Source organism: Bubalus bubalis, chromosome 20, assembly GCF_019923935.1.
Source record: "Bubalus bubalis isolate 160015118507 breed Murrah chromosome 20, NDDB_SH_1, whole genome shotgun sequence".
In the NCBI taxonomy this organism is placed as follows: domain Eukaryota; kingdom Metazoa; phylum Chordata; class Mammalia; order Artiodactyla; family Bovidae; genus Bubalus; species Bubalus bubalis.
The window spans coordinates 15,030,702-15,051,650 of record NC_059176.1 but is presented as its reverse complement, the minus strand read 5'-3'; the positions used below and the strand labels follow the sequence as shown (position 1 = coordinate 15,051,650).

General features: G+C 56.1%; 1 protein-coding gene across 1 annotated transcript; it reads left to right on the top strand.

The window, feature by feature from the left end:
- The first annotated feature begins 26 nt into the window (after positions 1-26).
- On the top strand, positions 27-20,657 carry MAP1A (microtubule associated protein 1A). Its single transcript, XM_025271309.2, has 7 exons — positions 27-286; positions 1,540-1,641; positions 9,422-9,504; positions 9,770-9,910; positions 10,134-18,561; positions 18,699-18,919; positions 19,094-20,657. The coding sequence occupies exons 1-7, from the start codon at positions 49-51 to the stop codon at positions 19,247-19,249; spliced, it is 9,369 nt and encodes a 3,122-aa protein (XP_025127094.1). The 5' UTR covers positions 27-48; the 3' UTR covers positions 19,250-20,657.
- Positions 20,658-20,949: the final 292 nt, after the last annotated feature.

The following is a 20,949-nucleotide window of genomic DNA, read 5'->3' as shown; positions in this document are numbered from 1 at the left end:
CTCTCCCCGCAGCGGACGCGGCCGGCCTAGCGCGCCAACGGAGTTTCCATGGAGACCGAGGCTGGGCCCGGGCGGCCTCGCGGCGTTGCCATGGACACAAGTCCCGGGCTAGGGCTCCGCAGCCCCGGCTCTCCGCCGGCTCAGAACCCCGCGGAGCCGCTGCGCGAGGCCGGAGCCGTGGTGGCGGCGGCACGCTGGGACCTGCGGAAGCACTCTTTGCTCATCGTGATCGGCGATATCGCTACAGAGAGTCAGCTGAGGGCCGTTCGGGCCCACCTTGAACAAGGTGAGCTGCTGTCCTGGCTGCGCTGGGGACATCCTCCATCCCGTGCTTCTCTGCCGTCTGCATCCTCTATCCCTAGTGTGCATTTCCTGAGATCTGCGCATCCTGTTAATCTGAATCATCAGCCCCTGTCACCTGCATCTTCTATGTCACGCGTTCGTATCCTCCCAAACTGCCAACATCTCACAACCCCATCCTTGCCTCACACCCCACGGCGTTCCGCAATCTCCCAAAGGCAGGGGTCGGGGTAGGGGTGGGGGAGCTGGCACTGCCTGGGTGGGGATGCCCTCTGGTTATACCCCTCTCTCCCGCAGTGTCTTGGGCCAGAGGTCCTGAAAGTCCTCACCATCCCCTGAAGAGCCCATGTCCCTACCTTAGTTTCTTCTTTAGGGTTCCTGAACCAAGCACAGTGTGCTTTCTGAATGCTGCAGACAGATCTCAAATATCCCAGTGCTAGCCACCAGTCTGAAAGAGTGACCTTCGTGGCCACAAGCCCTTCAGCCCTCCACTGCCTGTGGCGCGGCGCTGCGGAGCCACCTGCGGGTGGAAGCAAGCCCCACAGGAGTGGAGGCAAGGAGGGGGCCACAGGAGGAAAGTCTAGGGTCCTACTTAGCCGTACTGGGAAGGCAGCCCCTAGTATCTGGAAACGGAGAAGGCGATGGCACCCCACTCCAGTACTCTTGCCTGGAGAATCCCATGGACGGAGGAGCCAGGTAGGCTGCAGTCCATGGGGTCGCTCAGAGTCAGACAGGACTGAGCGACTTCACTTTCACTTTTCACCTTCATGCATTGGAGAAGGAAATGGCAACCTACTCCAGTATTCTTGCCTGGAGAATCCCAGGGACAGGGGAGCCTGGTGGGCTGCCGTCTATGGGGTCACTCAGAGTTGGACACAACTGAAGTGACTTAGCAGTAGCAGCAGCAGCAGTATCTGGAAATGGGCCCTTGGGTGTCACTTCTATCACAACTGGGCAACTGTGCAAGAAAATTCCTGCATACAAATTCACCAATGACCAAATTTAGCCTAAACTCTGCCCTCCTTCCTGTAGTTCAAAGAAAGTCCAAGAACAGTACAGGATGGGAGCTAGACATAGGACTGGCCACCTTTCTTAAATACATTAGTGAGGCTGATCATGGCAACCATCCTTATCCCCTCCCTCTCACCCCTCACCCCTTCTGTGAGCTTGGAAATGCTCCCCGAAGTCCAGTTCCTCTGACCTTATCTAGGTCCCTCTTTGTTTCTTTTTCTCTCACAGGCATTCTCTCCTGGAACATTGATTTATCATCCATTGACTTGAACCAACAATTGAGACTCTTCATTACCCGGCATCTAGCTCACTTCTCCTCAGAGGTCAAAGGTTAGGACTAGTGTTATTTGTCTCAGTGCTGTGGGTGAGGGATGGTCACAGAAGAGCAGAGGTCCATTCTCTCTGGCAGAACTGACCTTGTGGGAAGTTTGGGTTGGGGAGAAGGGAGGGGCTCCTGAAGGGAATGTTGTAGAGCTCCATAGCGATCTCCACATACCCAGGTCACTTCACAGACAAATGGTATAATTGTGGAGGAAGCCTGGAGAATGTAATTTCTACCTGAGAAGGGGGTGGTTTATGGACAGCCAACATGCACTAAGGGAATGAGGTACCTCTTGAGTGATTAATCATCTCCTATGTAAAAAGTTCACTCTCTTTTTTGTGTTCCCCTTTCTGTATACCCTGAGCTCCTTGCTTCCCTTTACAGAGACCCTTGAGTTCCTCCACTCACCTTTCCAGATCCTTGCTTAGCACTTTCCCTCAGGCTGCACAGCCCATCCTCTAGCCTCTAGGGTTTCTGGTTCCTCCTTTGGCTCAGTCAGCAGATGTTCAGAACAGAGCAGAAACCTTGACCCAAAGGCTGATGAGCACCATTAAATGCACCAGGAAGCAGGGTTTCCTGGGTTCACTGCTGCAAGAAAGAGCTAGCCATACTTTGAGATTTGGCTCTGAGATCAAAGTTTGCAGGATGCAGTTTCCCATTCTGCTGTGTGGGAGAAATGGTCAGGAATTTGAGAAAAGTAACATTTTAGAAGCTATTATTCCATGACAGTATCTATGGGAAGACTTACAGAAAGCTCTACATCCCATTATAAAAATGCTTGGGCATCTGGTCATGTTATTGGTAATTGTCAGCAAACCAATTCATACACCAGTGTCTCTATGGAATATAAATCCACCCAATTCAACAGTCCTTACCATCAAATGACTGAATTCGTATCTTATGCAGATGATTCTCAGTTATCCATTATATCGGACAGTCACTTCCCCTTCTTTTTCTGCTCCTCCTGCTAACTGCCACGTCGTTGGTCATTGCCCTGATCACCTATTCCTCTAGAGCTGCTCCTGGAGAGAGAAGATAAGTTTAATGTGACTAATGCTATATTATCTTAGAACTATGTGCAGCATTTTAAAAATGTGAGGCTTGCATCTTCTTGATGTTACTGGCTTCCTATGAAGCTAACCAGTCACTGTTTTGAGACTTCCTTCTGTTTAGTATACTTACATCATGGCTTCCTTCATTAGCTCTAACGATGTGAAAATCGACAGTTTTACCACTTTATTCATCCTAGGAGCTTTGGTACAAGTCTGGAGAAAGGGATGACAGCAGATTAAATTAATGACTCAATTGAAGTTTGGGAAGTATCTGCTGATGTTATTAATTCACGCTGAATTCTCGAACCTTGTCTTTTTGGACATGGATGTAAGAGAAGGATGCTTTCTGGAATGATGTAAGAATGAACAGAACTTGAACCAAAAAACTTAGCCATTCTTCAGATGAAGATTTGGGGATGCTTGGGAAAATACTTACATGGAGATGCATAGTTACTCTCAGGGATCTCTCAGACTGATATACAAACACCTACTGGATCTTTTCAATCAAAGAGTTTTAGCATGGTATCCTCAAGGAGCTTAGGACAATTATACCCAATATCAGGGCTTACTTCTGAATTTTTTTAGGTTTGGACATTTTTCACGGTGGCCTGTCTATGTCCCTGGAGAATAGTGGATAATTTCCTGGAAAAACCCACATGGCTCAAGACAGCCACAGCCCCACCCCTGCTGGCTCCTCTTTCAGCTGTCCCCACAAACACCAGTCAGCCCAGAGCAGCTGCAGACACTGCCCCTCCCTTCAGCTTCCATTAGTGGGGAGGCCAAGGGAACCAGGCTGCTGGGATGAGCTCCATGGCATATGCTAGGAGCTTACGATTTTATCTTCTCTGCCCACCCCACAGGCTGGGCCACCATCTCTCTCACGTCTCCTCAAGCCCTAGGTCAAAATACTGAAAAGGGGGGACAAAAATGTATCTTGTAATGATAGGGAGAGAACAATCATTCCTGCCACCACCCTTTACACACACACACACACACACAGAAAGGAAGGGGACCCTTTGATGGAGAGTCACACACACACACACACACACACACACACACACAACAAGAAAGGAAAGGGACCCTTTGATGGTGAGTCAGTGGCCCAGCTCCTTCTAGTGGTCAAATGTGGTAAAGGCTTTCCAAGGTGAATTTTGCACCACTTTGGTCTCCAATGGTGACTTGGAGGCTTCCTTTCTAATTCCTGCAAAAAAAAAAAAAAAAAAAACTCTGGAGTTGCCAAGCATTTTAAAACAAACCCCAAAACAATTAGAACAGTGGGAAACTGAGCTTAAATAACTGTGATACTGCTTCTACTATTGAGCACATATAGGAAGGAAGAGGGTTTTGTAATTTATAATTCATGATTGATATTCCGGGACTAAAAAAGACACAGGCTGAAGGACCAGTTTGGAAGCCTTCTGTCTGATGCTGCATCACCACTGATGTGCTCAGGAAGTGTTAGTTCTGTTACTTCTGCAAACATGAAGACTTCTGAATTGATACAGCAGCTCATTGGCCCCTAGAACTGGGGTTTCACTGCTGCCAGAAAAGGGAAAGGAGGGACATGAAGAGTACGTGAAGTCCCTTCTGACAGGCACTTTGAGTCATAGCTTTACCTGGGAGCTAAGTTACTCTAGAGTTGAGATACTCTGGTTTAGGAGTTCCTGATCGCCTCGGTGACCTCTCATAAATCTTCCACAAGAGGGAGACAGACTTCCAGTGGCATTTGTGCATTGTGGGTTTAAGGTTCTAGGAATGAAGCACTTTTTCATCTTTTATATCATTTACTCCTTGTGGCGCTATTGGAGGGTGGTACTAATATTATACTCATTTTGTAATTAAGGAAGTAATCTTTCAGAAACCTTAAGTGGCTTGTTTAAAAACATGATTAGTAAAATGGCAGAGTCAGATCCAGGATTTCTGATCTCACTTTGGTCTGAGCTCAGGCCTCTCTTCCTTGGCATCTCACCATTTCATTGCAGCAGAGCCAAGGAACACAGCCGATGGAGGTGTGGTTGTGGTGGGTAGGCTGTTCAGAGGGTGAGGGCTGAAGGAAAACAACCTTGCCCAGGGTGTGGCCCTTGGGGGTGATAGCTGAGAATAAGGGTGGGCTCTGCAATGGTCTGGGAAATGTTATTTTGTTCTCAAACCACGTCTACTCAAGTTTCCCTCTTAGCACACTGGAGAGAGCTCTAGAAAGCAGGGAGGAGAGAGAAGGTTCGAGGTGGGAGAAAATAAGAACTATGAAGTTGCAGAAAGGAAGTATCTCCCCTTTGTGATGCTCGGAACTCAGCCTGGTTTGTGTTGTACGTCTCTGCAGATGGCCTCCTCTATCCAAATGGGGCTGTTGCCATGTTACTGCTTTGCATCCCCGGATCTGAGCAAAGATTCCTCCCCATCTTTAGTCCCACCCCCACCCCCACCCCCCACTGGTGACTCAGCTCCTCCTCTCCTCTGAAGGCAGTTTACGGGGGATGGGGATACTGAGAGCAGAGACTATTTTGGCTTCTCTGACCTTCAAAAGCAGCTCTTGGCAGCCAGGGGCAAGGGTGGAGCCGGTGCTGGGGAAAAGTGAGTGGATGTCACTGGGAGGAAGCAGTAGGAATTGCACAGGACTGGGGAGGGTTGATGGGAGGGAAGAGGGCAGGGAAGGACCCTGTAGGAACTTGAGCATCACAGGTTGGAACTCAGTGCTAGAGCTCCCTGGGTCCTCTCTTTGAGTCCTAGAGTACATGTCACCAAATCTGAGACAGAAGAGGCCAAGGGAAAAAGGACCAATGTTAAAAGGATTAAGACCCTATAAAATGAAGACACCAGAGAGACATAGCAAAGTACAGAGACAAGAACAGGGACCCAACACCCTACAAAGTCATTTTAAGATCTTTTTAGTCCAAAGAATACTTTATGTGACATTTAATAATTGGTCTATAGAAAGAAACTCTTATAGGCCTGGGGCCCTGCTGATCTTCCTTCATCCCTTTAACTATTTCACTGAAAGGTAGAATGTGCCCTGAAACTTCAGAAAATGCCTCTTCATACCCAGAGAGCAAGAATTCCAAGTATCAGTGCCTGTGTGGTTGCAGTGCTGTGTTGCATTGGCACAGAATTGTAGGCAGTCTTAGGGCCCCTGTGCCCCACCCCAGATGGGCTAGAGATGGAGTAGGGACTGTGTGTCCACTCCAGAATTTCAAACTACCCCCCAACCTAAAATGACTTCTTTCTGCCACATTCCCTCCCTCCACGTCTACAGCTGTGGCTCAGAAGACAACAGAGCTCAGCACAACTGCCTCCTTTCTGTCATCCCTAGCCTTCTCAAGTAGTCCCTTCACTCCTACCCTAAGCTTTTAGGCCCCCAGCCTCTTTGTCTCCTGCTTCTCCAGGGATTGAAGGTCATTCCCCCAGTCTGAGGGGAGAGGCAGCAGACGGTTCCTGAGAGAAAAGGGAGGGCCCAACCTCCTATATCCCCGGCAGTGTGTAGCACAGAGTGTGGGTCTTTGGCTGACACTAAAAGAATGTATCTTAACTAAGCAGGGTTGAGGGAGAGGGACCCTCCCCACCCCCGTAGGCCACTGGAGACCACCTTGACTCTGAGCTGCTAGACAACTCCTCAGCCCCCAGCCAAGCAGAAGCACTAGAGCGCCGACACTGTGAAGGCAAAGAAACAGTTAAATCTCTAGAGCCTCGTCATGGACCAGCCCTCCTTCCCCGCCCTGGCGCCGCCCTCACCATCAAGCGCCCCCACCCCCACCCCACCCCACTCCCACCCCAGTGCCGCAGACTCTTCTCTGAAGCTGCCGGCTGAGGCCGGAGCAGCAGCCTCCATGAGGGTCTCCCCACCACATCCCCGGGTAAGAACCCAACCGGGCCAAAGGACTTGGCATGGGGGATGCTGTGATGGGGAGGTGGGATGCGGGTAACGGGAAAGGGAGTTGATAACCTAATCTGCTGTGTCTGGAACTAGCCTGGCGGGGGTTGGCAGGGTGGGGAGCCGAGAAGATGAACTGACTGTGGGGCCAGCCTGGACCCAGAACCAGGCGGAGGCCAGTGGGGCCAGCACTGTGACAGGCCACCGCGCGGGCTGGGCTGAGCTGGGAGCAGCCCCAGGGGCAGCCGCAGAGGGTGGTGTCACCGGCTCTGCCCAGCGGCCTGGGGCTCTGACGGAGTTAGAGGCTGTGTCTTTGGTAGGGACAGAAGAATTAGAGGGAAAGGCGGATGTTGTGGGAATGCACCGAATGGGAGAGTCTCTGTGTGTCAGCTGCTGGATTGCTCAGCTGCTCCGATGCAGGGGGGTGAATGGGACCGCGAGTTTTTGCCAAGTAAGGGAAGGTGGGGGACACTTTGGAAAAGAAGGGAGGAAAGGGTCGTTAAGACGTGGCACGTGCCTCTTCACAGACCAGCCGGTGTGCGGTGTGTTCCCCACACCCATTCCCGGCAACCGGCAACCGTCGGGCTTGAAACTTGGACTCGAAGCCCCCTCTTTCTGGCTGCCTCCGGGGATGGAGAGGCCGCCTCGGAGATGGGGAGCGCTCGCTCCCCAGCAGCTGCCCCGCATCCTCAGTGCTGTCAACCCCGCCGGCTCCCAGTCACGGCCCCACCCCCACCCCCGCTTCTCTTCCCAAGATGGGGGCTCCGAACAGAGGAGCCCGTTTCTTCTCCCTCTCGGCGTCCCCCCTTTCCCTCCCCACCCCCCATGCAGAGGCAGCCAAGAAAATGACTTGTCATGCTGGGGTGGGGGCGGGGGCGGAGCCGGCGCCGGAGCTCAGCGCGCACACTCACACACTGCGGCACACTGCAGCTGCCCGGCCCCCTCCCGCCCGCCTCACTGCGGAGACACCTGCCCTCCCGGCTCCGCACCCGCAGCCACCCCCGCCCCCCCACTAACCCCATCCCTGGCCTAGGGATGTGCCCCTGCCTCAGAGAAGTCCTCTCCGAAGAAAGCGGGAAAACAAGTCCGTGGCCTTCAGTGGGATTGCAGGAGAGCCGAAGAGAAGCAGAGGGCTTCCTCCCGGCCCCGAAAAGGAGGGGCAAAGGATACAAACCATGTAGTAGTGGCCAGTCACAGCCAGAGCGCCCAGGGGTGAGCCATAGGGTCTTACTCCAAGACCGGAATTGGTGGTTACAAACCAGTCTAGGGGGCCGGGGTGGGGGGCAATGGCAGACTGTAGGGGAACAGAGGTAGTGGAGAGAAAGCAAGTTGGACTGTATCACATATTTTTCCTTTTCTGACCCCCTAGCTCAAGTGTGTTGACCTTGGACGTTTGTGCCAGGGGTGAGGGAGGTGGTGGAACTGCCCTTCTAAATCTGAACTACTTATAGCCTGCCTTGGGCTAGCTGCTCCCTGAATCCTTGAAGTCCCTCATCCCTCACCTGCCCAAGCCCTGCCCCTGCGTGACTCCGAGGTGGTTCTCACCCTCTGAACTGACCTCCAAGCGTCCCTCAATTCCCAAGTTAATAGACGAGAACCCTTGAACTCCGCATGGGCCCCGCCCACCCTGCGTGGGCCTTGGTCTTCCACACCATCGGTAGTTCATTTCCCTGCAGCTGCCAGATCTGCCTGATGCTGGCACCATCGCTGTTCCGTTTAACAAAGGCTCTGGCCCCGGGGTCCTCTTGTCTGAGCCCCAGAAAGAGGAGAGAGTGCTGGGTCACAGAAGAGGGTCTGGGGGACAGGTTATGAGTCCTCCCACCAGTATCCTCCAGACAGCCCACTTCCACACCGACCACCTATTCAGTCGGTGAGGGCGGGAGGAGCCTGGGCTGGCGGCACCCTTCTTCGGGATCTCCTTTCTAACCTGGCACTTTCTTTGCTGCATTGCTTGGTGTTTCATGTGAGTCTGGAGAAGGGATGTAGAGAGGGGATTTGAGGGTGTGTTCAGTCCCCCACCCCACCCCCGTAGCCTGGGGAACACTCTGAACCTCTCCTATCTTAACTGTTTCTTGTTTGTGCACCCCAGACTCCCCTCCCTATGACAGAAGGCCCATAGGAGAGGCGCAGGAGTGAGAGGAGAAACTTGTTCTCTCAGAGAGGTCGGGTTGTGGGGAGTGAACCAGGAGCCTGGGGACACGGAGCTGAGGTGGGAGACAGGGAGTGAAACCTTTAGTGCTGGGAACAGGATGACTGTGTTTGTGAGCGCAGGCTTGGCCTCCCGAGGAACCATAAAACAGATTAAAAGGTCCTGTATCTCCTCTGCATTGTAACTCCCTAGGGTTTAGATAGCTCAGACTGCTTTGAGTCCTTTGGAATGGGACATTGGGCCTGGGATGGGAGTTTGAAAGGAGGATGAGTCCGTACCCACTGCCATCTCCTTATTTCCAGGCACTCTGGCAAGAAAGCCCTGGGCAGAGGCAAGCTAGTGAGCAGGGAGCTGAGTGAGGATCAACGTCGCAGAAGCCCCTCCTCCAGCTGAGCCCCCCATCCCCAGGCAGCACCAGGAGCTTAGTGCTCCAGAGCGACAGAGAGGGACAAAAGGTTCTTGTCAGCAGGGCAGCGGGAGTTCCAGGCAGAGGGGGTGTTAGATGAGGGGAGGGAGCAGACAGCCAGTGTGGGAGGAGGAAACCCTGGAAGGGAAGGGCTGCAGCAGGTTCCAAAGTGGCAGGATCAAGGAGAGCCAGGCTACTCTTTCCCCCAGCCCCATTTTCTGATAGTGCAGTTTTTCCTCTCCTGCCCTACACAATGCCTCTCTACTTTAGTCTCTACCCACTTCCCTCAATACAAATTCCTGCATCTCTCCCTCAGGCCAGAGGACCCTCTGCCACCAGAGTGAGATCCTAGAGACTGTCATCCTCGTAAACCCCAGTGCCGACAGCATCAGCTCTGAGGTAAGGCCAAGGCCTGAGCCGCACTGGCCTCGAGGGCCTGCTGAAAGCGCCATAACCCACCCCAGCCAGTGCCAAGAATTCACAGGCTTGGCTTTGAACCAAGCTCTCTCTGCCATCTAAGCTGCCTCACAATCCCAGCCCCACCTGGAGGTGCTGTGGGGCTCCCAGTGGGGACCGTGTCCTTGCTGTACTGAGGGAGACCTGGAACCTTCAGTGCCCTTTCCTGGGCTTCCTCCATTGAGCCAATCCTCTCCTTCTGCTGTAGGTTCACCACCTCCTCAGCAGCCCATCAGCTCACAAACTGCTGATCTTGAGTGGGCAGAGTTTAGAGCCTGGGGGAGACCTCATCCTACAGAGTGGCACCTACTCCTATCAAAACTTTGCCCAGGTCCTTCAGAACCCAGAGGTGAGTCCTATGTCCCAGTGTCCAGGAGGAACAGAACACGGGGTGTGACTAGACCTGTGGGGAGGGATCCAAGGAAGGGCAAATCCTATGGCCCTTGACCCCTGGGGATGCTGGCAGAATGGTAGATCACCTCAGAGAGAGATGGAGACTAGCAGGTTGAATCTGAGTCGGGCTGAGACATCCCCAGTGACCTGATCAGGCCTTTTGTCTCCCATTCATCCAGATTGCCCAACTGCTCAGCAACAGAGACCCTGGGATCCAGGCTTTCCTCACCGTGTCCTGCTTAGGGGAGGGCGACTGGAGCCACCTGGGACTATCCAGTTCCCAAGAGACCTTGCACCTCCGGCTAAACCCTGAGCCCACGCTGCCCACCATGGACGGCGTGGCTGAATTCTCCGAGTACGTCTCTGAGACCGTGGATGTGCCATCCCCCTTCGACCTGCTGGAGCCCCCCACCTCAGGGGGCTTCCTCAAGCTCTCCAAGCCTTGCTGCTACATCTTCCCCGGCGGCCGCGGGGACTCGGCCCTCTTTGCCGTTAATGGTTTCAACATCCTGGTGGACGGCGGCTCTGATCGCAAGTCCTGCTTCTGGAAGCTAGTGCGGCACCTGGACCGCATCGACTCGGTGCTGCTCACCCACATCGGGGCCGACAACCTGCCAGGCATCAACGGGCTTCTGCAGCGCAAAGTGGCAGAACTGGAAGAGGAGCAGTCCCAGGGCTCCAGCAGCTACAGCGACTGGGTGAAGAACCTCATCTCTCCTGAGCTAGGGGTTGTCTTCTTCAACGTGCCCGATAAGCTGCGGCTGCCTGATGCCTCACGGAAGGCCAAGCGCAGCATTGAGGAGGCCTGCCTCACTCTGCAGCACTTAAACCGCCTGGGCATCCAGGCCGAGCCCCTGTACCGCGTGGTCAGCAACACCATAGAGCCTCTCACCCTCTTCCACAAGATGGGTGTGGGCCGCCTGGACATGTACGTCCTCAACCCTGTCAAGGACAGCAAGGAGATGCAGTTCCTCATGCAAAAGTGGGCGGGCAACAGTAAAGCCAAGACGGGAATTGTGCTGGCTAATGGGAAGGAGGCTGAGATCTCGGTGCCCTACCTGACCTCTATCACCGCTCTGGTGGTCTGGTTGCCAGCCAACCCCACTGAGAAGATTGTGCGCGTCCTTTTCCCAGGGAATGCCCCCCAGAACAAGATCTTGGAGGGCCTGGAAAAGCTTCGACACCTGGACTTCCTGCGCTACCCCGTGGCCACACAGAAGGACCTGGCCACTGGGGCTGTGCCTGCCAACCTCAAACCCAGCAAAATCAAACAGCGAGCTGACAGCAAAGAGAGCCTCAAGGCCACGACCAAGACACCCGTGGGCAAGCTGGCCAAACGGGAGGAGGTGGCTGAAGAGGGAGCCAAGGAGGCTCGCTCAGAACTGGCCAAAGAGTTAGCCAAGACCGAAAAGAAGGCCAAAGAGTCATCTGAGAAGCCCCCAGAGAAGCCCGCCAAGCCCGAGAGGGTGAAGACAGAGTCAAGCGAGGCACTGAAGGCAGAGAAGCGAAAACTGATCAAAGACAAAGTGGGGAAGAAGCACCTGAAAGAAAAGATATCAAAGCTGGAAGAGAAAAAAGACAAAGAGAAAAAAGAGATCAAGAAGGAGAGGAAGGAGCCCAAGAAGGATGAAGGAAGGAAGGAGGAAAAGAAGGATGCCAAGAAGGAGGAGAAGAAGAAAGACACCAAACCTGAGGTCAAAAAGATTTCCAAGCCAGACCTGAAGCCTTTTACCCCTGAGGTGCGGAAGACCCTCTACAAAGCCAAGGCCCCCGGCAGAGTCAAGATGGACAAGAGCCGGGCTACCCGTGGGGAGAAGGAGCTGTCCTCTGAGCCCCGGACACCCCCGGCCCAGAAGGGGGCTCCACCCCTCCCAGCAAGGGAGCTGGCCTTATCTTCACCAGAAGACCTTACACAGGACTTTGAGGAGTTGAAACGTGAGGAGAGGGAGTTGCTGACTGAACAAAGGGACGAGAAACCGCTCCCCCTGGACACTGCCGAGGAGGGACTCCCGAGCACAGCGGCCCAGGTGGCACCACCCTCTGTCCCCGGGCTGGAAGCAGAAGTACCTGTGGTGAAGGAGAAAGAGGTTGTCCCAGACATCCCTGAGGAACGAGGCAGCAAGGACAGAGGCCCAGACTCTGGGGCGGAAACAGAGGAAGAGAAAGATACCTGGGAGGAAAAGAAGCCAAAGGAAGCCGAGGGGCTCCCTGACAGAACAGAAACCCGAGAGGAAAGTGAACCTGAGGTAAAGGAAGATGTGATAGAGAAGGCCGAGTTAGAGGAAATGGAGGAGCTGCCCCCTTCCGATGAGGAGGAAGAAGAGGAAACAAAGGCAGAGGGTTTTTACCAAAAGCACTTGCAAGAAGCCTTGAAGGTGACGCCAGGGGGCAAGGAGGCTCTCGGCGGCCGGGAACTGGGACTCCAAGGCAAGGCCCCAGAGAAGGAGACCTCGTCATTCCTAAGCAGCCTGGCCACCCCGGCAGGAGCCACTGAGCACGTGTCTTACATCCAGGACGAGACAATCCCTGGCTATTCTGAGACCGAGCAGACCATCTCAGATGAAGAGATCCACGACGAGCCCGAGGAACGCGCGGCCCCACCTAGGTTTCCGACAGGAACCTATGACCTCCCTGGGCCTGAAGGTCCCGGCCCCTTTGAGGCCAGCCAGCCTGCTGACAGCGCTGTTCCCGCCCCCGCCAGCAAGGCCTACGGAGCACCAGAGACAGAACTCACCTACCCCCCCAACATGGTGGCCGCCCCTCTGGCAGAAGAGGAGCACGTGTCTTCAGCCACCTCGATCACTGAATGTGACAAGCTCTCTTCTTTTGCCACGTCCGTGGCCGAGGACCAGTCTGTAGCTTCACTCACGGCCCCACAGACAGAGGAGACGGGCAAGAGCTCCCTGCTGCTTGACACGGTCACAAGCATCCCCTCATCCCGCACTGAAGCCACTCAGGGCCTGGACTACGTGCCATCGGCCGGCACCATCTCACCCACCTCCTCGTTGGAAGAAGACAAAGGCTTCAAGTCACCACCCTATGAGGACTTCTCTGTGACCGGGGAGTCAGAGAAGAGAGGAGAGATGGTAGGGAGAGGCTTGTCTGGAGAGAGGGCCCTGGAGGGGGAAGAGGAGGAGGAGACCACCAATGTACAGATGTCGGAGAAACTGCATGGTCAGTATGGACCCCCGATGTTTGCCACCCCTGGGCATGCCCTCCACCCAGGGGAACCAGCCCTTGGAGAGGCAGAGGAGCGCTGCCTCAGCCCAGATGACAGCACAGTGAAGATGGCCTCTCCGCCACCATCTGGCCCACCCAGTGCCACCCACACACCCTTTCATCAGTCCCCAGTGGAGGAAAAGTCTGAGCCCCAAGACTTTCAGGAAGCAGACTCCTGGGGAGATACTAAGAGTATCCCAGGTGTAGGCAAGGAAGTTGCTGCAGAGGAGACCGCCAAGCCAGGGCCTGACAAGGGTGCCCTGGAGGAGGAAGGGAAGGCGTCTCCTCCCAGGAGCCCCCAGGCCCAGGAGGTACCCATCAGCATAGCCGGGGGACAGGCCGGCCGTACCATCCAGCTGCTGCCAGAACAGGACAAAGCCATCGTCCTCGAGACTGTGGAGGTGGAAGAGCCCGCAGGCCCGGTTCTGGAAACAGAAGCCCTACCCGGAGACTTGAGAACCTCACTCCAGGAACTTGGGGAACCTCAGAAAGAGGAGGTGCTCCAGATTCCTGACCGAGGCCTCTCCCCTGAAGAGGCAGAGTCCCTCTCTGTCCTCAGCGTGGTCTCCCCAGACGCTGCCAAAAAGCAAGACGCCATCCCGAGGTCTCCCTGTGACCTGATGGAGCAGCGCCTCCACACAGACCTGTGGCCGCAGGGATCTCCAGAAGACACCCGGTCACTGTCTCTCTCAGAGGAGAGTCCCAGCAAGGAGACCTCGCTGGACATCTCTTCCAAGCAGCTGTCTCCAGAAAGCCTTGGCACCCTCCAGTTTGGGGAACTAAGCCTTGGTAAGGAAGAAAAAGGGCCTCTGATACAGGCTGAGGACACCACTCTCCACCTAGCCCCTGTGTCTATTCCAGAAGCCCGGGCAGCCACAGTGTCACCTCCCACAGATGGGACCAGTGGATACTCTGCACGGGCAGACATCACAGATGAGAGCCCTGATGGAAAATTACCCACCAGTTCCTTCTCTCCCACTGCGCTGCTAGGAGATGGGAGGCACTCACCCGGAGTGATCACAAGCCTGGGTGAACACATTCTCACACCTGATAGCTCCCTCACCAAGAGCCCTGAGTCCTTACCAAGCCCTGCCATGGAGGATATTGTCATGGAGTGGGAAGGCAAAGTTCCAAAGTTGAAAGACAGACTCCCAGAGCAGAAGGAGAAGGCACCCGAGCCCACGGATGAAGTCCTTCAGCAGCAGGGCAAAACCCTGGAACAGAGGGACACTGTCATGGAGCAGAGGGACACAGCCATCTGTCAGAAAGATGAGGTTCTGGAAGAGAAGCACAAGGCTGGGGAGCCGCAGGATCAGGCTGTGGAACAAAAAGGCAGAGACTCAGAACACAGGGAAACAGCCCCAGATCAGAAGGACCAGGCCCCGGAAAGAAAAGACAAAGACTTAGAACCTAAAGACAGAGACTTAGAACACAGGGACACAGCCCCGGAACAGAAGGACCAGGCCCCAGAAGGAAAAGACAAAGACTTAGAACCTAAAGACAGAGGCTTAGAACACAGGGACACAGCCCCGGAACAGAAGGACCAGGCCCCAGAAGGAAAAGACAAAGACTTAGAACCTAAAGACAGAGGCTTAGAACACAGGGACACAGCCCCAGAACAGAAGGACCAGGCCCCAGAAGGAAAAGACAAAGACTTAGAACCTAAAGACAGAGGCTTAGAACACAGGGACACAGCCCCAGAACAGAAGGACCAGGCCCCAGAAGGAAAAGACAAAGACTTAGAACCTAAAGACAAAGACTTAGAAGCAAAAGACAAGGCCCTAGAACAGGAGGACAAGGTCCCAGAAGGGAAAGATAAAATCTTAGAACAAAAAATCAGAGACTTGGAACATAAAGACACTGTTCCAGAAGACACGGTCGCTGAACTGAAGGGCAAGGCCTTAGAACAGAAAGATGAAGCCTCTGAACAGGACAAGGCCCCAGAACAGAAGGACAAGGCCCAGAAGGACCAGGCCCCAGAACAGAAGGACCAGGCCTTAGCACAAAAATACTGGGCCCTCGAACAGAAGGCTGAAGCACTTAAACAAACCATTAAGGCCACTGAACAAAAAGATAAATTTCTGGAAGAGAAGGACAAAACTCAGGAGCAGGAGAGCCCTGTGCAGGAGGATAAAACCATGGCACCGAAGGAGAAGATCCTAGAGGAAAAATCTCCAGAAAAAGTCAAGGCTGTGGAACAGAAAGAAGAAGCTGTGCTGGAGAAGAGCAAAGCTCCGGGGCTGGAAGAGAGCCCAGTGCAGGAGGACAAGGCCTGGGAGAAGTACCAGAAGGAGCAGGATGTGGTCCAGGAGTGGCGAGAAACATCTCCAAGCAGCAGAGAGCCGGCTGGAGAACAGAAGGAGCCTGCCCGGACATGGGAAGACACATCTCCTGAGCAGGAGGACACGTACTGGAGGGGCAGAGAGGATGTGGTCCTGGAGCAGGACACGTACTGGCAGGAGCTGAGCTGTGAGCGGAAGGTCTGGTTCCCTCATGAGCTGGGGGGCCCGGGGGCCCGGCCACGGTACACAGAAGAGCGGGAGAGCACCTTCCTCGATGAGGGGCCGGACGATGAGCAGGAAGTGCCCCCCTTGGAGCACACACCCCAGAGTCCCTGGGCCTCAGACTTCAAGGGCTTTCAGGAGCCCGCACCACAGAAGGGGCTGGAGGTGGAGCGCTGGCTTGCAGAGTCACCAGTTGGGCTGCCACCAGAGGAAGAGGACAAGCTGACCCGCTCCCCCTTTGAGATCATCTCTCCTCCGGCCTCCCCGCCGGAGATGGCTAGACAGAGGGTTCTGCTGGCCCCAGGGCAAGAGAGCCCCATCCCAGATCCTAAGCTCCTGCCACCCATGAGGGACGAGCCCACCACCCGCTCCTGGCTGGCTGACATCCCACCATGGGTGCCCAAGGACAGACCCCTGCCCCCGGCACCCCTCTCCCCAGCTCCCGCTCCCCCAACGCCGGCCCCAGAGCCACACACTCCTGCACCCTTCTCCTGGGGCACAGCTGAGGATGAGCGTGCGGTGGCTGCAGTGCAGGAGGGGGCAGCTGAGCTGGAAGGCGGGCCATACTCCCCGCTAGGGAAGGACTACCGCAAGGCCGAAGAAGAAAGGGAAGGAGAAGTGGGGGTTCCTGACCACAGCCCCCGGAGCTCGCAGGTCCCAAAGGCCGGCGAGAGCCATGCCTCTGAGGAGCTCGAGCAGTCCGAGCCAGAGCAGAGAGAGCCTACTCCCTATCCAGACGAGCGGAGCTTCCAGTACGCAGACATCTACGAGCAGATGATGCTCACGGGGCTGGGCCCCGCCTGCCCCACTAGAGAGCCTCCACTTGGAGCTGCTGGGGACTGGCCCCCCCACATCTCAACCAAGGAGGAAGCTGCTGGCCGAGACACGCCTGCAGAGAAGGAGCTTTCATCTCCTGTCTCACCCCATCGCCTCCAATTCGACACTCCGGCCTTCAGCTATGCAGCTCTTGCAGGACCCACTGTGCCCCCCAGGCAGGAGCCTGAGCCGGGGCTAGGCATGGACCCCAGCCTCATCCCACCTGCGGTACCCCCCCGTGCTCCTATCCCCCGGAGCCAAGGCCCAAGCCCGCCGCTGAACGGTCACATCCTGAGCTGCAGTCCAGATCAGAGAACCCCCTCCCCCAAGGAGCCAGGCCGTGGTCCCTGGGATGACAGCCCCAGTGACTCGGAGCTGGAGAAGGGGGCTCGGGAGCAACCCGAAAAAGAGGCCCAGTCCCCAAGTCCCCCGTACCCCACGCCCGCTGGCCCCTCTGCCTTGTGGCCTGAAAGCGAGGCAAGTACCAGCCCTTCCTCGGACTCACACCTGGGTCCTGCCCGACCCAGCCTGGACTTCCCTGCATCAGCCTTTGGCTTCTCCTCACTGCAGCCAGCGCCTCCACAGCTGCCCTCTCCAGCAGAACCCCGCTCAGCACCCTGTGGGTCGCTTGCCTTCTCTGGGGACCGGGCTTTGGCTCTGGCTCCAGGACCCCCCGCCAGAGCCCGGCATGATGAGTACCTCGAAGTGACCAAGGCCCCCAGCCTGGACTCGTCGCTGCCCCAGCTGCCATCACCCGGATCTCCCGGCGCCCCTCTCCTCTCCAGTCTGCCGAGGCCCGCCTCTCCCGTGCTGTCTGAAGGCTCCTCCTCGGAGGCCACCACACCTGTGATTTCAAGTGTGGCTGAGCGCTTCCCTCCTGGTCTGGGAGCTGCAGAACCAGGGTCCATAGAGCTGGTCCCAGGAATGGAAGCTGCTGCCCATGGCCTCTGGGACCTTGCTCCTCTGAGCCCAGCACCTCCAGCGTCCCTGGACTTGGCCCCAGCTCCGGCTCCGAGCCTGCCTGGGGACATGGATGACGGCACCCTGCCCTGTCGCCTGGAGTGCTCGGGGGCGGCTGCCAAGAAGCCAAGCCCCTCCCAGGGTCCCTCTGGAGATGGTGCCACCAATGGTCCAACTGAAACCAGCCCCAAGCCCCCGGGCCCTGCCCCATCCGAGGCTGAGGCCTGCCCTTCCTGGGAGCGTGGGGCCTGGCCTGAGGGAGCCGAGAGAAGCCCCCGGCCTGACACACTGCTCTCCCCTGAGCAGCTGCCATGCCCTGGAGCGGCCCCTGGAGACCAGCCTAGAAGCGGCTCCCCCGAGACAGAGGCTGGGCCCCAGGGCTGTGCCACTGAACCCTGGCCTCACCGCGGGGAGCTCTCCCCCTCCTTCCTGAACCCTCCTCTGCCTCGGTCTATGGATGACAGCGACCCCTCAACTGAAGAGGCTCGGCTGGTAGGGAGAGGGGGGCGGCGCCGGGCAGGAGCCCCAGGAGCCACAGGGGGCCCGTGCCCCGTGGCAGATGAGACACCCCCAACATCAGCCAGCGACTCAGGCTCCTCCCAGTCAGATTCTGATGTTCCGCCAGAAACTGAGGAGTGTCCATCCATCACGGCTGAGGCAGCCCTCGACTCAGATGAAGATGGGGACTTCCTGCCTGTGGACAAAGCTGGTGGGGTCAGTGGGACTCACCATCCCAGGCCCGGCCATGACCCGCCCCCGCTCCCTCAGCCAGACCCTCGGCCAGCCCCTCCCCGTCCTGACGTGTGCATGGCTGACCCCGAGGGGCTCAGCTCAGAGTCTGGAAGGGTAGAGAGGCTACGGGAGAAGGAGAAGGCACAGGGGAGAGTTGGCCGCAGGGCCCCGGGTAGGGCCAAGCCAGCGTCTCCTGCCCGCCGTCTGGATCTTCGGGGAAAACGCTCACCCACCCCTGGTAAAGGGACTGCAGATCGAGCCTCCCGGGTCCCACCCCGACCACGCAGCACTCCAAGCCAGGTCACCTCAGCAGAGGAAAAAGATGGACACAGCCCCATGTCCAAAGGCTTAGTCAATGGACTCAAGGCAGGCCCAAGTAAGTATAACATGGAGAGTGGGAGACTGGTTTGGATCTGGGTGTGGGCTGGTCAGGGGGTCCAGTGGGAGGAAGGAAGACGGTTGCCAAAAGAGTTCTCCTCTCCCTCTACAATGAGTCCTGTGTTGTCTCTACAGCAGCCTTGGGTTCCAAGGGCAGCTCTGGTGCCCCTGTCTATGTGGATCTCGCCTACATCCCGAATCACTGCAGCGGCAAGACTGCTGACCTTGACTTCTTCCGACGAGTGCGTGCATCCTACTATGTGGTCAGTGGGAACGACCCTGCCAATGGCGAGCCGAGCAGGGCTGTGCTGGATGCCCTGCTGGAGGGCAAGGCCCAGTGGGGGGAGAATCTTCAGGTGAGTGGCAAGGAACACCAGGGAGGCGGTCTGGTCAGAGTTTGCTTAGAGCAACAGTGAACACAGTCTCTGTTCAAAGCCTTGGCTCTGGTCCTTCCTGAACCATCAGGTGCCCATCCCCCGACTTCCCTTCCCTCCGCATTCTCACCTCAGGCTGTCTTGTCTCCTACCCAGGTGACTCTGATCCCTACTCATGACACAGAGGTGACGCGTGAGTGGTACCAGCAGACCCATGAGCAGCAGCAGCAGCTGAACGTTCTAGTCCTGGCCAGCAGCAGCACCGTGGTCATGCAGGATGAGTCCTTCCCTGCCTGCAAGATTGAGTTCTGAAAGAGCCACTCTCCCTTCCCCGAGGATCCGCTCCCCCAGCTCCCCTAGAAGATGGCTACTGCTGAGTCCTTTGGGGTTGAGGGACATGGGAGTTGGGGGAGGAGGTGGGGTGGACAGGATGTCTCATGGGAACTTAGGCTGGGCTAATGGGAGGGGTCATCCTTCCCCCTCATCCACATCTGAAAGGAGTCTCCAAACCAAAGGTAACCAGGATTAGGATAGGGAGAGAATGCAAAATTAGGACACGAGGTCATCTGATGCCTGAGGACCCTGGTGTGACACCCTCTCTTAGTGCTGCCCAATGCTGGTGATGGAGTGGAGAGTGAGGATGGGCCTCAGAGAGCAGCCTCTTCCCTCATGGAGGAAGGTCATATCCCCAGCCCCAGGGACCTCTAAATCTATTTAATTTAGCATCCCACAGAAGGACTTCCAGTAGTAATTTATGTGACCTGGGGGTAGGATACTGTCAGTGAGGTGTTCAGAGCTGCGCCCTTTGGTCCATCTCCCGTTCCCTTCCCCGTCAGAGTCTGGGTTCTGGCAGGGATCTGGGGGTACGCCACTGCTACACTGTCCCACTGCTTCCCTCCGTGTCTGAATGTCTCAGTCCAAAACTTGAAGCTCTTTTTTGACCAACAGATTGGTGAGGAGAAGAAAGGAGCTTATCCTCCTAGCCCCTGCTTCATACCATTCACATCCCAGAGCCATGCCCAGACCAGGCCTGCTGGGCAGCACAAAGGAGCGAGGAGAGCCCGGCCTCACTCGCGGAATCTTTCCAAGCTCCCTGACCTTCGGAGATTTTCACCTGCCCATTCCAACTCTCCTGATCCCTTCTCATCCCTGCTTGGCTTATCTGCATGTGGTCACCTGCTGTGGCCTGGTGTGTAATGGGTTAAAAGCCACTGCCTGACATCCAAACACTTGACACCCCAGCAATGTGTGACTCCCCCAACATTCCATTCTGCCATCCTGCAGCTGAAATGGGGACGCTGGCTGCCTTTCCAGCTCCACACTCTGGGACAGAGGATCTGGGAGGCGGAGGCCATGCCAGAGGACTTGGGGATAAAGAGAGGGAGGAAGGCAAGAGGGAGAGGAAGCTGAGCTAAGGCTGAACTCTGACTGAGGGAGATGAAAACAGGCCGAAAATACCACCCCGGGAGAGGACCTCACCCCAAGCAAGCCAATAAGAGCTCTGCCAGACTCCTGCGGGACTGAGAAATCCAGACGCTCTTGTCAGGACTCGGCTTCTCTGCCAAATGACTGTGGAAACCAGATCGAGCCCGCCTGTGTTCTTCCAGCTCCCACTCTCCCGTGCTGCTGTGCTCTGCTCCTCCCCACTCTTCCCTGCTCTAGTTCCCAGCTGCTGTAACGGAGCCGCCTCCAACTCTAACAATAAATCCAGTTCATTACAGATGCTCCAGTGAGACTTAGGCTTTTTCTGACTCTACTCATTGCTCAGTTGCTGGGCCCTGGCTTCTGCCTCTCTGCTTCTACCAGTGTTGTCATTTATCTCAGTGCCTTTGACGACTGGAGGCAGTTCCAAGACCCAGGCAGGCCTAAGAATACGGGGTGGGTGAAGGGCGAAAAAGTTACGGGAAGCCAGCATAACTTCTAAAAACCGGTGAGAGTGCCCAAGGATGGGGAATAGGAACTGAGCGTAGGGACACACGTTTGGTTTGGGGGAGGGGAGAGAAGCCAGAGCG